This window comes from Antennarius striatus, chromosome 24 (genome assembly GCF_040054535.1).
Source record: "Antennarius striatus isolate MH-2024 chromosome 24, ASM4005453v1, whole genome shotgun sequence".
Classification (NCBI taxonomy): domain Eukaryota; kingdom Metazoa; phylum Chordata; class Actinopteri; order Lophiiformes; family Antennariidae; genus Antennarius; species Antennarius striatus.
This window is the reverse complement of record NC_090799.1, coordinates 682874-695786: the sequence shown is the minus strand read 5'-3', so window position 1 is coordinate 695786 and position 12913 is coordinate 682874. Positions and strand designations below refer to the sequence as shown.

Genomic DNA, 12913 nt, shown 5'->3' with positions numbered 1-12913 from the left:
TCGCCTCACACCTCTTCACGCCTCTAAACACGGTTTTGCTGGTTTGGCGGTTGCCGATTGGATACGAACGACCGTAAAGCACGTGCTGATAGGCCGTCCCAATACTTCTGGTCACGGGCTCGACCTGGAAAGTAATATAAAGAGACCGATCGCTGCATCCCAGATCATCAGAGATATTTTTGGTCTGAGGGTTTCATGCCCTTCCGTAATCATGCCCAGCTCCGTCCCTCTGGGAGGCACCGGCGCACAAATCAAACTGTGTTTTTGGCAGCTGGGAAAATTAAACTGGCAAGTAGAAATACGGATCCATCAGCCTCTGAGGGGACGCGATAAAGATGTTTCAGCTCCTCTGGTGGAATCATTTAATAAGGAATCATTAATAGATGATTTGTATGTGTGTGTGTGTGTGTGTGTGTGTGTGTGTGTGTGTGTGTGTGTGTGTGTGTACAGGTGCTGGGTGACCGCTGGGCAGCCATTTGTAGATGGACAGAAGAACGTTGGATCCTGCTTCAAGAGATTTTACTGAAATGGCAGCACTTCACTAATGAACAGGTGTGTGTGTGTGTGTGTGTGTGTGTGTGTGTGTGTGTGTGTGCAGCAGGATCACAGCAGTATTTCCTGCCTGTATAATGAGATTAGATCATCCATATCATGTTGGCTCACAGAAGCTGAAACACGCTGCGGTCCGCTGACGGATGGCGGAGGAGGGTTTCCACTCGGAAATTATACCCTCATTACTTTTGCGGGTATAAGATCGTAAACCCAAAGTATTGGACTAATTAAAAGTTTCTCCTGATAACGGAGCGAGAGGAAAAAGTCACAAAAGAGGAAGCAGGGCTGGATTTTTATGGCGGTTTTCGGTCTGGATCGACATCCAGGACCTTAATCTTTAAAACAATCAACATTTATCACGTATGTGGGAGTGAAGCTGTAAAATGTGAGCCGATCCAGCCTGTGATGTAAGAATTATTTGTTAAATGGATTTCCTATTGTTTTTTATTACTTTACTAAATTATTTATTTATTATTTACTTCACTTTTAATTTATTACTATTTTTTATTATTTTATTCCTACCGTTATTTATTATTTTTAGGCCTACAACTGGTGCCATAACTATTATTATCCATCATTTAGAGACATGTTATAAATGCAGTGCCTTCAGTATTTAACACTGTGTAAAATGTGCCCCAGACATGTGACTACAGGCGTCATCGATGTGATGAGACGTGATTGGTCAGCTCCAGCCTCTCCTGGTGAGAGCTCATTGGCTGCAGCGGCCTCCAGACGTCTAGAAGAGGCAAATTTAATTTGATTAATTATTCAGAACATCAGGAAACGCATTGAATTCAATTTTCCCCGTTCTTCTTCCAAAATGCCTCTCGAGGCTGGGGATGACCTGTCCGTCTTCACGTTGTATTTGGGGATGAGGGAGAGGCGTTGTCACGACAACGGGCCCGATCTCTTGGTGTTCCATCTCCTCCTGTAGGTCCTGTTCGACTCCTGGCTGAGCCAGAAGGAGGAGCTCGTCCGCTCCATCAAGACCTCCAACCTGAAGGACCAGGTGGAGACGACGGCCTGCCTTCGCCGTCTTGCTGTGAGTCAACCGGCTTCAATCCACTTCCACCCGTGTGTGTGTGTGTGTGTGTTTAACGTGCTCCTCCTCCTCCAGGCGGTGAAGGCCGACCTGGAGGCGAAGCGTCCCACCTTAGACAAGCTGTGCTCCATGAGTCAGGACCTCCTGTCCAGCGTCAGGAACAAGGAGGTGTCCAGTAAGCTGGAGGCCCGTCTGGAGAACCTCGCCCAGCGCTGGGACAAACTGGTCCACAGCCTGGAGGCCAGCAGCTCCCAGGTAAACGTCTCCATCACGCCGTTCTGAGACCACTGTTTCCTCTGCTCAGCCAACCAGAACGCTTGTTGGGTCTTTGTCAGGGAGCCAATGAGGACGCAGCTCTGTGATGTCACTGGAAGGAGCTCTCACTGATTATTGGAGGTTTTTCAAGTCGTAAAGTTTTGTAAAAATTAAAATATGCGACTTTTAAAGGAACAGAAATGATCAAATCCACAGCAGAGGCTTGTTTGGATCTGACGGTTGCCATGGCAGCAAGGCCATCCCAAAAGTTGTAGTTATTCTGGATTTACCAGTCATTTCTCTCCGGGTGTTTCCCCAGCTCTCGTCGGCCGTCAGCCCAACGCCGCCGTCCGAGCTGAGCCACTCCCACGCCGCCACGGTTACCAAGGTGACGACGCGGGAGAAGGTATCGGCCGTACGCCAGACCCGGGAGTCGCCGCCACCACAGAAGAAGAGGCAGGTGGTGGTGGACTCAGAGCTCAGGAAAAGGTGCGTCTGGTGTGGATTCTGAAGTTCACCACAGGATGGAACTTTTTCTAACTTGTGTGAAATGTTCAGTTGCATGCACCCCTTCCTGCTGACCTACCTGAGCAGGTAGGTGATGGAGGCTCACAGGGGCGGATGTTGGTAGCAACGTAGAGGTTGTACTGGAAAACGGAACTTTTTCAGGTCTGATTTGGGTTGAAGTTCAGTGACGTTGAGCTGAAAATGTGTTCGACTTCAGGTTCGACGTGGATTTCACGGAGGTCCACAGCTACATGACCCGCGGCGAGGCCATCCTGCAGAGCCCCGAGTTCTCCCTGTCGCGCAAAGACGGCAGCGTCCAGGAGCTGCAGGACAAAGTTCAGGTCAGAAACGGTTGGACGCGTGCACGCTAAATATGACGCTAATGCTGGTAGCGCTTTAGCTTAGCACGCAGGTTGGAACTAGAAGGTGGATTCTGTCAGAGGTGACAAAAACAATGCTTACGCTATCCTCACACGCTGGCTGCTAATTTTATTTGCCTGCTGTTTAGTGAATTATTACTGACATTAACAGGAAGCAGCTGCAGCTCCATCAATACTTATTTTCTATTTATTTATTTATTTTTAAGAATGCATTTCATAAAGTAAATGAAGTGTCACCCGAGAGCCTTCCTCGGCTCTAAGTGATTCGTTTAGGCTTAATCAAGTGTCATTCTGGCTGCTGATTGGTCGACTAACGTCCTGCCTGCAGTCGGCGTGAAGAGGGTGTTAAAGTTGGGGGTGAAGGTCTGCCAGAAGTGTCGTCTAATCCGCCGTAGATGCTTCTTGATCTGCAGGAGGACTCAGAAAATCACTAAATCTAAACGGGAGAGTCGCCAGATTTTAAAGCGTCTCCTCCGCTTCGCCCGCGGCGCTTTGGAACGAGGCCGATAAGAGCGGCGGGAAGCGAAGCAGTAAAAATGGAGGCTGACAAAAAAAACGAAACATTGAGCTGAAGGTTGATGGAGCTGATATGAACCGTGTGGAGCTGCTGATCTAAATACGTCAAATTAAGGCTAACGATAGTTAAATGGATTTTTTAGAATCGCGGATTCAATCAGTCCTTCGCTCTTCAAATAGAAGGTCGTCGTTCCCTGGAATAATCCTGACAAATTACGCACGGAGGAGCCGACGCGTGGTCGCTCTTATCAATCAGGTTCAACAGCAGATTAAACTCAGCAGAGAGTGGAGAAGCCGTTTGCAAGCAGTTAGCAAAGGGCTAACGAATCCGCTCTAATAAATGCGTTTAACACCCATTAACAAATGCACGAACATGAGGCGTGACTTAGCGACTAGCGGTACAAGCGTGTTAACGGATGCCAAGAAATCTGTCGGTTCACAAAATGATTTAAGGTGCGGGAAATAAAAATCGGTATTTACTTGGCGGAAAAATTTGCTTTAGTGTCGTGAAATTGTGGTAATAATCCTATAAATCCTCTGAATTGAACAATCTTGGAGGGAAACATGGGTCTTCATTCCGTCTGCGAGGACTCTGCCGGGCAGCAAATATATTTATATAAAATATAGAGATTAGTTTTTATGGCGGTCATGAGCCCAGATGGCTGCAAACCACTACTTAAAGGAAAAGGTCATTTTGGGAAATAAACTTAAATCTACTTTCCGGCTGAGAATTGGATAAAAACGAAGGCGGATGCCCACCAGCGCTTCTCAAACGCACACATTAGTCTTTGTTTTTTTAATCCTGGCGGAGCAGAAGGACGGCCGGGCGCTGGGAGCCGGCGAGGGAGTCGAGTCCTGAGGGACTTCCTGTTTCCCTCTTCTAACGCTTACATGAGGAGACTCGTAAAATTCTAATACTTTTAACTTCTTTTCTTTATTAGTTGAAGTAAAGCAAAGGAGAAATAAAATGTGAAGCACTTTTAAAACCTAGAAAGTGAGAGCAGACGTGCGACTGGTGGAATTAGTGTTAATCTGAATTCATCTCGTGTGCGTTTAGATAATCTCAGCTCCTTAAAAGTTCTTTTTCCAGCCCGTCTTTATTAGCAGCTGACCTTCGTTTGTTTCTACCGGCCACAGCCTGAGATATATTTCATTATATCAGCATTAAGAACATTTCTAACAAGAAAAATTAATAAAAAAAAGAGGCATTGTGCGTCTTTCTGAAGTGTGCCGGTCTTAAAGTTCTTAAAGTCAGTAAATAAAGTGAATAAAAGGAGAAATCTGTATGAAAAATATTTAAAAAAAATCTGAAATACTGTAATCTGTGACTGCAAAACATTTTCTTTGCAGATTTTCTAACTTCACCTGCAGCAACAGAAAACCAACATCTCCACAGCGTTCCATTCTTCTGTGTTCAACAGCTCTTCAGACACAGACGAGCAAAATGAAAAGAAAGTGAAGCCAGTTTGTCCGCAGTGCTTCTCCAACCCGGCTATTCCTGAATGTCATATAAACCGTCGCCCCAGACTCAGGCTTTAAAATGTTTAATGACCCCAGCTATTATCCTGGACCTTTTTTTGTTGCTCGCCCACCAAACCGCCAGACGTTCTGAGGCTGTCCTAAATGTCACGGCGGGGGGGGGGGGGGGGGGATCAGAGGTGGACATTGATTTTGTTTTTAATGTGTCTTTGTCGTAAAAAATTTACCCTCCTCCCTCTTTCTTGTCTCCCCGCTTCTCCTTTTTTCTGTGCCTCGTGATTGAACTCACCATCCCTCCATCCCATCCCACCGGTTGCCATAGGCGATAGAGAGAGAGCGACCGGAGAAGTACCGAAAGCTCCAGGAGGCGACTCGCACGGCGCAGACCCTGGTGGAGCAGGGTAACGTTCACACTCACACTCATTCACATGCATACAAAGACATGCATGCACACCCTGTCTGTCCCCATGGCAACTCCTCCACCTGTCCCACCCTCTCTCCTTGTCTCCATAGAAACACTGATAGAGAGAGGAACAGACAGAGATGTTTCCACTCATCCGTCCTCTCCTCTGTCCTTGTGTTATTGTTGGGGCTCCTGAAAGCAGAAAAACACTCACTTTATCATTTTTCACTATTTATTTATTTCTTTTCTTTTCACTTCCTGAAACCACCTTTCAGACGGAACCTAACTCAGCTTATCCGCATCCAGTCGAAATTAATTCCGGTTTAACCCTGGAAATATTTTAATAAATCTTTATCAGTAAAGTTTCTACAAGCAGGAACTTTTTTATTATTATTATTATTCCAAATGCAAATGAACAAAACCAGCAGATTAAGTTGAAAAACACTTTGAAAGATAAGAATGCACTTATCTGACAGAATTTATGTTAATGGATTCCATAAGTCGACCTCCGCCGTCTCTCAGTCCTCTATCCTCAGGCGTGTTGCATTCAGGTGCAGCGGGGAAAAGCATCGTCCTCTCGACGCGTAAATCCAACGAGATGGAAACAGAAGAAGAAGAACAAGAAGTGTAGAATCTGTTGAATTTCAGCCAAAGTCAAATTACGCTCCAGCCAATGAGCTTCGCTTTTGCCCCCTTTCAGAATAAGAGCGTGAATCCATCCAGGTTTTTATTTTCCACTGGAGATTTACGCTTCAAATTGGCCATTTCACCTCACCTGTCCTACAGATGACATTCAACACGTTGTGTGTGTGTGTGTGTGTGTGTGTTTTGACCAGCTCTTTCTCTGCCCCCCCCAGAGGGGAGCCGTGCTGATGACATTGCCCAGGCAGCGGAGCAGCTGAACCAGCGTTGGGTGGGGTTCTGTGCCCTGTTGGCAGACCGGCTGGCATGGCTGGCTTATCACACAAAGGTACACACACACACACACACACACACACACACACACACACACACACACACACACATGAATGTCATGTAAAGGACATTCATGTGTGTGTTAAGTGTGTTATTAATGTGTGTGTGCAGGTGCTGGCCTTCTACAGCCTGTATGAACAGTGTGAACAGGCCGTGGACACCAGCGACAACTGGCTCAAAGTCCAGGCGCCCCCGGCGTCCGAACCCGAACCCCTCAAAGTCCAGCTGGATCGATGTCGGGTGAGTGACCTGAAGACGGAGCGTTCCATTCCTCACACAGAACACGCCCGTAATAACCCTGAGTCAGGGTGTTCGTCCAGCGATCCGTTCGTTGTTGGCTTGTTTGACTTTCTGTCTCTTTTCACGCATCTGTTTGTCGCAGCTTTTTGCTGTAAGTATTCCCACGTAATTAATTCATGGTTTCCAGCCCAGACTAGATGACCCCCCACCCCCACCCTGCAAACGTTAGCTTTGTCCTTCAGAAACACTCGGAAACTGGGAAAACCACTTAAATGTAAAAAAAAATCTTCCGAAAAACAATCATAGAAAAAATGTTTTAAGATATTCAATAAATATTGTTCCATTTTCTACCATAAATGTCAAAACCTTCAGAAAAATTATTTGGCGCTACGAAGCTGCACCAAAAATGGAGGAAACACTAACTAGCCTAAACTACTAGCTTGCTTTTTTTTTTTTTCAAAAATATTTCCGAATATTTGCTTTTAAATCACAGAAAAATGTCTTTAAAAAAAACGTATTAAATAAATATTCTTCCATTTTCTACCAGAAAAATAAACATTTTGAAGTTAACGCCGGAAACCTTGGACTAAAATGTGTTCATTCAAAGTTAAAAAAACAACAACCAATTACCCATCTCCCCCGTGTTTTGGATCCGCTCCAGAATTTAATGGATTTTTCCTGGCCTGCGTTAAACCTCTTCACCAACTTTCATGGAAATCAGGCCGGTAGTTTTTCTTAATCCAGCTGACAAACTAAAAAAAATAAGATGATAACGAGGAGGAAATACGAGCACCTGAATTTATTAAACGGGTCATAAACGGCGGGCCTCGGCAGGGAAGCGCTCTGATTGGTCGTCTTGGAGATGAAGGAGATGAAGACGAAGACGGGAATGAACAGATAAATCTGGAGAAGAGGAGTCCAGGGGAAGCTGAGATTACATTTTTATTCAAACGCACGTGGGGGAACGCGTCGCCCCCAAACGGACGAACCAGAGTCGCTCTCACACATAAATATTCAGAGTTTCTGTTAAACTGGAAGAAATAAAGCATCTAGTGAACTGTTAGACGACCCCCCCCCCCACTCGTTGGCTTACGAAAATAAATTCTGCTGATTTGTGAATAAAGGTTCTTGGCTTTAAAATAACATCCATATACCCGAAAACCCCCACCCCACCCCCCAACTCACCTGAACCTGAATTAGATTAGATTAACCTGAGCTAGTTTAGCTTAGCATTGATAGCATCACCATTGAGTTAACCTCATCTGAAGGGTCATGGTAGCCTTGTTTCATTAGATCATGTTAATTTTAATGTGATGACAATAGCTAAGCTAAGCTACGTGGCTAAACGCACCCTGATGGTCTGGGGTGTCGTTTCTGAATAAACAGGTCCGTTTTCTTTCATTTTAACTTAATTATCAACAAAAAAAAGTTTCAGTTTCAGGAGTAAAAAGTGAAAACCATGAAGTTTTTCTTGTTGAACTTCATCTTCCACGCTCTCGTTCCTCCTGTGCTGATAAGCAGCGTTTTTCTCTCCGTTCTCTTTGTACAGTTTGATTTTCTACCGTTCCGTTATTTTTGCTGAGCTGGTCCAATTTCCTGCTTGGCTTCCCGTTCATTAACATTTGTGAGTGTGTTTAAACACGTCTGTAAAGTAGAACGTATCACGGATGGGACGAATGGAGCGGAACGTTCAGATGATAACAGCCCCCCAGAGATGAGCTTTATGGTGCTGGTGTGGACACATGGGGTCCATGATGATCCCGTCTCCTGTTTCAGGAGGAGGTGACCCGCCTGGCGGCGCTGACGCCCCAGGTGGACCTCCTGGAGACGCGTCTGAAGGAGCTGAAGGAGGAGAAGGAAGGCGAGGAGGACCCGTCCGCCTTCCTGGACGCCGACATCGATGCCTTCCAGCAGCACTACCATCAGGTCCTGGAGGACCTCCGGGCGAGAGAGAGGCAGCTGCAGCTGAGTGAGTACCCCCCCCCCCACAAACCCAGATAGGGTGGTGTCTATTTGTGCTTTAAAGCAGAACAACTGAGGTTATTCCATTTGTCTCAAGCAGCTCCTCCAGGTTGTGGAGTCTGATCCGGGTCGTAAACCGTGTGAGGAAATTAAATTTGCATGAAACAGAAGTGAGCTGGGTGGGGGGGTGTGTGTGTGGGGGGGTAAGCTATTCAGGAGGTCCATGCAAAATGCATGAGGAGTGTAACGACTGTATGAACTATGGGCTCCAGAAACAAGCAGCGGCCGTTCTTCTCCAGGAATGTTCCCGCCGTAAATGTCAGACACCCTTTCACAATAAGAGCACGGCCTCTGGCGTGTAGATTTAAGAAGAGAGAAGCATAAAATCATGATCGTCTACAAGGTTAAGCCTTTTTTTGCAGCAACAGGTGACCAACATAGAAGCAATCACGCAGCATCCTCCTTTTTAAGATTAATATAAATGGAGACATGTCATTCAATTTTGCATTGAATGTGGGGTCAGCTCCACATGTATGTAACATGTCATACATGCGTGAACCTCCTGGATGCCAGCAGGTCAGCGTCACGCCTGCAGATAGTTTTGATCCGGTGTTATTATTAAGACCGGATCCATAAGTTTCTCCATTAGCTGTGTTTTTATTCTCTGGCGGAGACATTCGGCTTCACTAGCGGACACATTTTCTTTTTGGGGGTGGGGGGGGTGAATGTCATCCAGTTCTGACTCATGGGGAGTCGTTGTGATGAGTTAGTGTGTTTAAAGCGTCGCCGCGGAAGTGGCGTGAGAATTATTTCCCTCGTTTGGAGCCGGCGGCGTCCTGTCAGACGTTTAGAGATGTCCCCGATTTAAAAGGTCCTTTGTCCCTGCAAGGACATGGAGATAACTAAGACTTTATTTCATTGTGCTTACATCCACACCTTAAAGGTCAAAGGTCGATGACTCAGGCAAAGTCAGTACTGAGCACAAAGGGAGAGTCATACTGGTAGTCCTCAATTTGTAGTCCTCCATTTGTAGTCCTCCATTTGTAGTCCTCCATTTGTAGTCCTCCATTTGTAGTCCTCCATTTGTAGTCCCTACTCTATGTGTGTTGAAACTTTCTCAGTGAAAACATGACAATGAGACATAATGAGGTAGAAAAAGGAGCTGAAAGGCAGAACCATCAAGACAAGGGGAGCTAAATCAGAAAGACACGGTGACAAAGGAAGAGCACAGAGCTATTTATATCAATAAAGGAGTGAATGATGGCAAAACAATGAGAAACCAAAAAAAATGCTAAAAAGAAAAAAGCAGAGCCAAGTGAGAAGAGCGAGCCGAAGGGAGGAGATGTTGAAGGTGTGAAGAGAAGAAGGATGCTGACAGCTGTTGGACGGACACATTCCTGCTCCAGTCGCTCAGACGGCGTCTTTTCTCACCCGAGCCGGGGGTGAGACATCCAGCGTCGCGTCCCGCCGCTCACAGCACGGATGGATTACTGAGCCGCGTCCGAGTACAGTTACAGAACACGCAGGGAGGAATCTCTCTGGAAAGAAATCATTTTCTTTTTCTTTTTTTTTTTTTTGCTTTTATGGCTGTTTTCCGTCTCCGGGCTTTGATGTCGGTTTAGGTCAGGTCAGCGTATTTCTTTCCGTTGGGTTCAAACCAGGGAAGCTTCGATAGCGAGTTTAATGTGATGGTGCATCAGGGAAAGGGGGTAAATGCTGACTTAGTGCGTGTTAAAGCAGGTTTATATGTCATATTCCACATGTTAAAAGTAGTATTTTACATGTTAAAGACATTATTTTGCAGGGATGGGTGATGCAGAGGAGGGTTTCTTTTCTTTTCTGTGCTTCGTCTTTTGAATTCATGCAAACTGATTGAACTGACAAGGTTCATTAAAGCCCTGATGAGTATAAATCAGATCAACGAACATATAAGACGTCTCAATTCTCCAAATGAATTTCAAAATCAATCAATGTAATAAATCTAACGGATGAAAGAGTCCTGGTCCGTCGGCTTTAACAAGAAAACCGGTGGAAGAACCGGTCCAGGACACAAGATTCAGAGCAAACTGGTCAGAATAATACAATTAAAGGAAGTTAAAGCGGTTTCTGTTCATTAAATAAGGCTTTAAGGCTTCTATTTGTTGCATCTTTTCACTTTTCAGTGAGTTGATCTTCCTGTTTTCTCTCTGTGTGTCTCTAGTTTTGGAGAGCTTGCCCCCGGCTCGTTATAAAGAAACCATATCCACACTGTTGGCATGGTTACAACAGTGTGAGGCCAAGCTGGCCATCCCATCCACCGCCGTAACGGAGTATCCTATCATGGAGCAGAGGCTGAAGGACGTTCAGGTACCTGCAGACACACACATTCAGAGCCAACATGAGCTACGATGGCCGCGTTCCGTTCTGCAGATGTCACGTTGAATCCGTTGTTTCCGCGGCGACGCGGCGCCTGCCTTCACCTCCGCTCGCTGCTAAGTACATCCATTCACTCCAATCGCCCTTTAATTGCGTTTCTCTCATGCATTTCAAATGAGAGTACAACTGTTACGTGTCAACACGCGTTACGGCCGCATTCATCTCCGCTGCTTCACCCCCCCCCTTCTTCTTCTTCTTCTTTTCTTTTAAATGGGTTAAACTGCTTTCATCGCTCACCCGGAACCGTTCACCTGTCGCACATCAGCCGGCGTCTCCATCCGCCGCTAAATGAGAGCTGAACCGCTTAGAGCGCTTTGACATGGTAGTGCTAGCAGCTCCGTCGGGGTGAACTGGAAGGAACCACCGGTGACAAAGCTGATAACAACAGTTTTTCATCCACCAACTCATTGCTGGATCTCAACCCGGTGTGAATCTGTTTCCCCAGCGGGGTCTGTGATTGGCCGCTCGGTGCCGATGCTGGTTTCCTGTCCACCTGTTGCCACAGGGCTGCTGTGGGTTTTGTTTAATGCAACCTGCACAACACGAAATGAAGCAGCGCTCACGATTCCTCTGCAAATAAATAAATAACTAAGTTATGTTAAATAAAATTTAAAATGAATTTAAATAAAATTTATAATATATTAATAAATCTAAATTTTAAAAAAATTAATACATTTAAATAATATTTAAAATAAAATTTTAAAATCACAATTTCCTCCAGGATAAATAAAATATCCCTCCCTGGTTTTGGGCCTTGACCCCCGACGCTGACGTGTTTTCCTCGTGTCGGCTGTGTCTCACAGGTGATTATGTGGTGAGGTGGTTCCATTCCAATCCCATCATCCTCCAGGAGTCAGCGGTGATTCGGTTGACGGGTGGATTTGGTGTGTGTCACTGATCTGTTTACAAATTCCCATAAAATGCCAAAGTGGCGCTGGCGCTGCCATCATGTGCGGCGGTATAACGCTGTAATCAGCTTTTACTACCAGCAGTAAAGTTCTATCGCCGCCGGCGACGCCAAACTGCCAAAGCAGCACTCCTTTAAACGATGCTCCTCCGCCGCTCCTGGAGGTGGGGGGACGGGGGGGGGGGTAAAGGAAGAGACAGAAAACAGATGACAAGCCCCATTAGCCCAGAGTCTGATTCACACCCATGGCCTTCTGGGTAAATCGCCTGCATCTGATACACCGGGGCATCCCTGGAAACGCCACAGCCCTGCAGGATGAGTGTTCAGGCTGAACAGGATATTTTCCACATAAAAACCCACCCTGTTTGTATTAAGCGTGAGCCGATTGGAACGGTGCCGACCCGTCGGCCTGAACTTCCTTTTTTCCGTCACAAACCGGACGGCGTGGACGCGGCCGCACGGCGCCGCTTGTTTTGATGAAAGCTCCGGGTTTTTTGGCCAAAAGCCTCTTCAGTAAATTAGACCAGAGTGACTTTATTGGTTCCATTATCTCCTGAACTGATTAGTTTTCTGCTGCCCCCCCCCCCCCCCCTGAACTACGTCCTGGCCCACAATCCTGTTTGAAGTGTGAATTTATCTCATTAAACGGCTCAGCTGCTGATGAAAGCCTTTCTTGTGCCGTACGGATGTTTTTGTGGTCATTCCAAATGAAAACACCAGTATTGTGATATCTTAAAAGACAGTACATCATTATAAGGTGGGGGGGTGGGGGGGGCTATATGTGCAATCACATAATGAGAGGCCAAACCTGGCATTTGGATAAAAGGTCGCTTCCAGAATGTCAGGTTTTTTTTTGTGTGCGGCGCCGTTACCCCGTCTGAAAAACCTCACATCTGCTTAACATGCAGGGAGGAGGCCAGCTCCGGTCTGCTGCTGTCATCTGTGTGTGTGTGTGTGTGTGTGTGTGTGTGTGTGTGTGTGTGTGTGTGTGTGTTTGTCTACCGCTTATGAGAGGCGGGTGAGCAGAATCCCAGTCGAGCAAATCGGTGTCTCTGTTTATCGCAATATCTGCACAGATAAACACACAAACATTCACAAACAACCAGCGGAGGTCGGTGCCGGTTTGCACACACACACACACACACGCACACACACACACACGCACACACACACACACACACACACACACACACGAGTCACCGTCCGAACGTTAAAAAAGCCGTTTCTTTATTTTGGTTATTTCACCTTCTAGACGTCGATTCAAGGTCACGTCTGAGGGA

At 46.2% G+C, this 12913-nt stretch overlaps 1 protein-coding gene across 3 annotated transcripts in view; it reads left to right on the top strand.

Annotated features, from left to right (window-relative positions):
• Nucleotides 1–12913, top strand: part of dmd (dystrophin) — a 129386-nt gene that overhangs the window by 62570 nt on the left and 53903 nt on the right. For 2 of the 3 annotated variants that reach the window (XM_068308880.1, XM_068308882.1), the window contains exons 16-26: nt 451–552; nt 1487–1594; nt 1670–1849; nt 2169–2338; nt 2408–2443; nt 2574–2697; nt 5054–5132; nt 5992–6104; nt 6221–6349; nt 8126–8318; nt 10512–10657. In XM_068308880.1, the coding sequence (XP_068164981.1) occupies nt 451–552; nt 1487–1594; nt 1670–1849; nt 2169–2338; nt 2408–2443; nt 2574–2697; nt 5054–5132; nt 5992–6104; nt 6221–6349; nt 8126–8318; nt 10512–10657 (1380 nt within the window). The remainder of the gene's footprint in view (nt 1–450; nt 553–1486; nt 1595–1669; nt 1850–2168; nt 2339–2407; nt 2444–2573; nt 2698–5053; nt 5133–5991; nt 6105–6220; nt 6350–8125; nt 8319–10511; nt 10658–12913) is intronic. The other variant, XM_068308881.1, reaches the window with a different exon arrangement.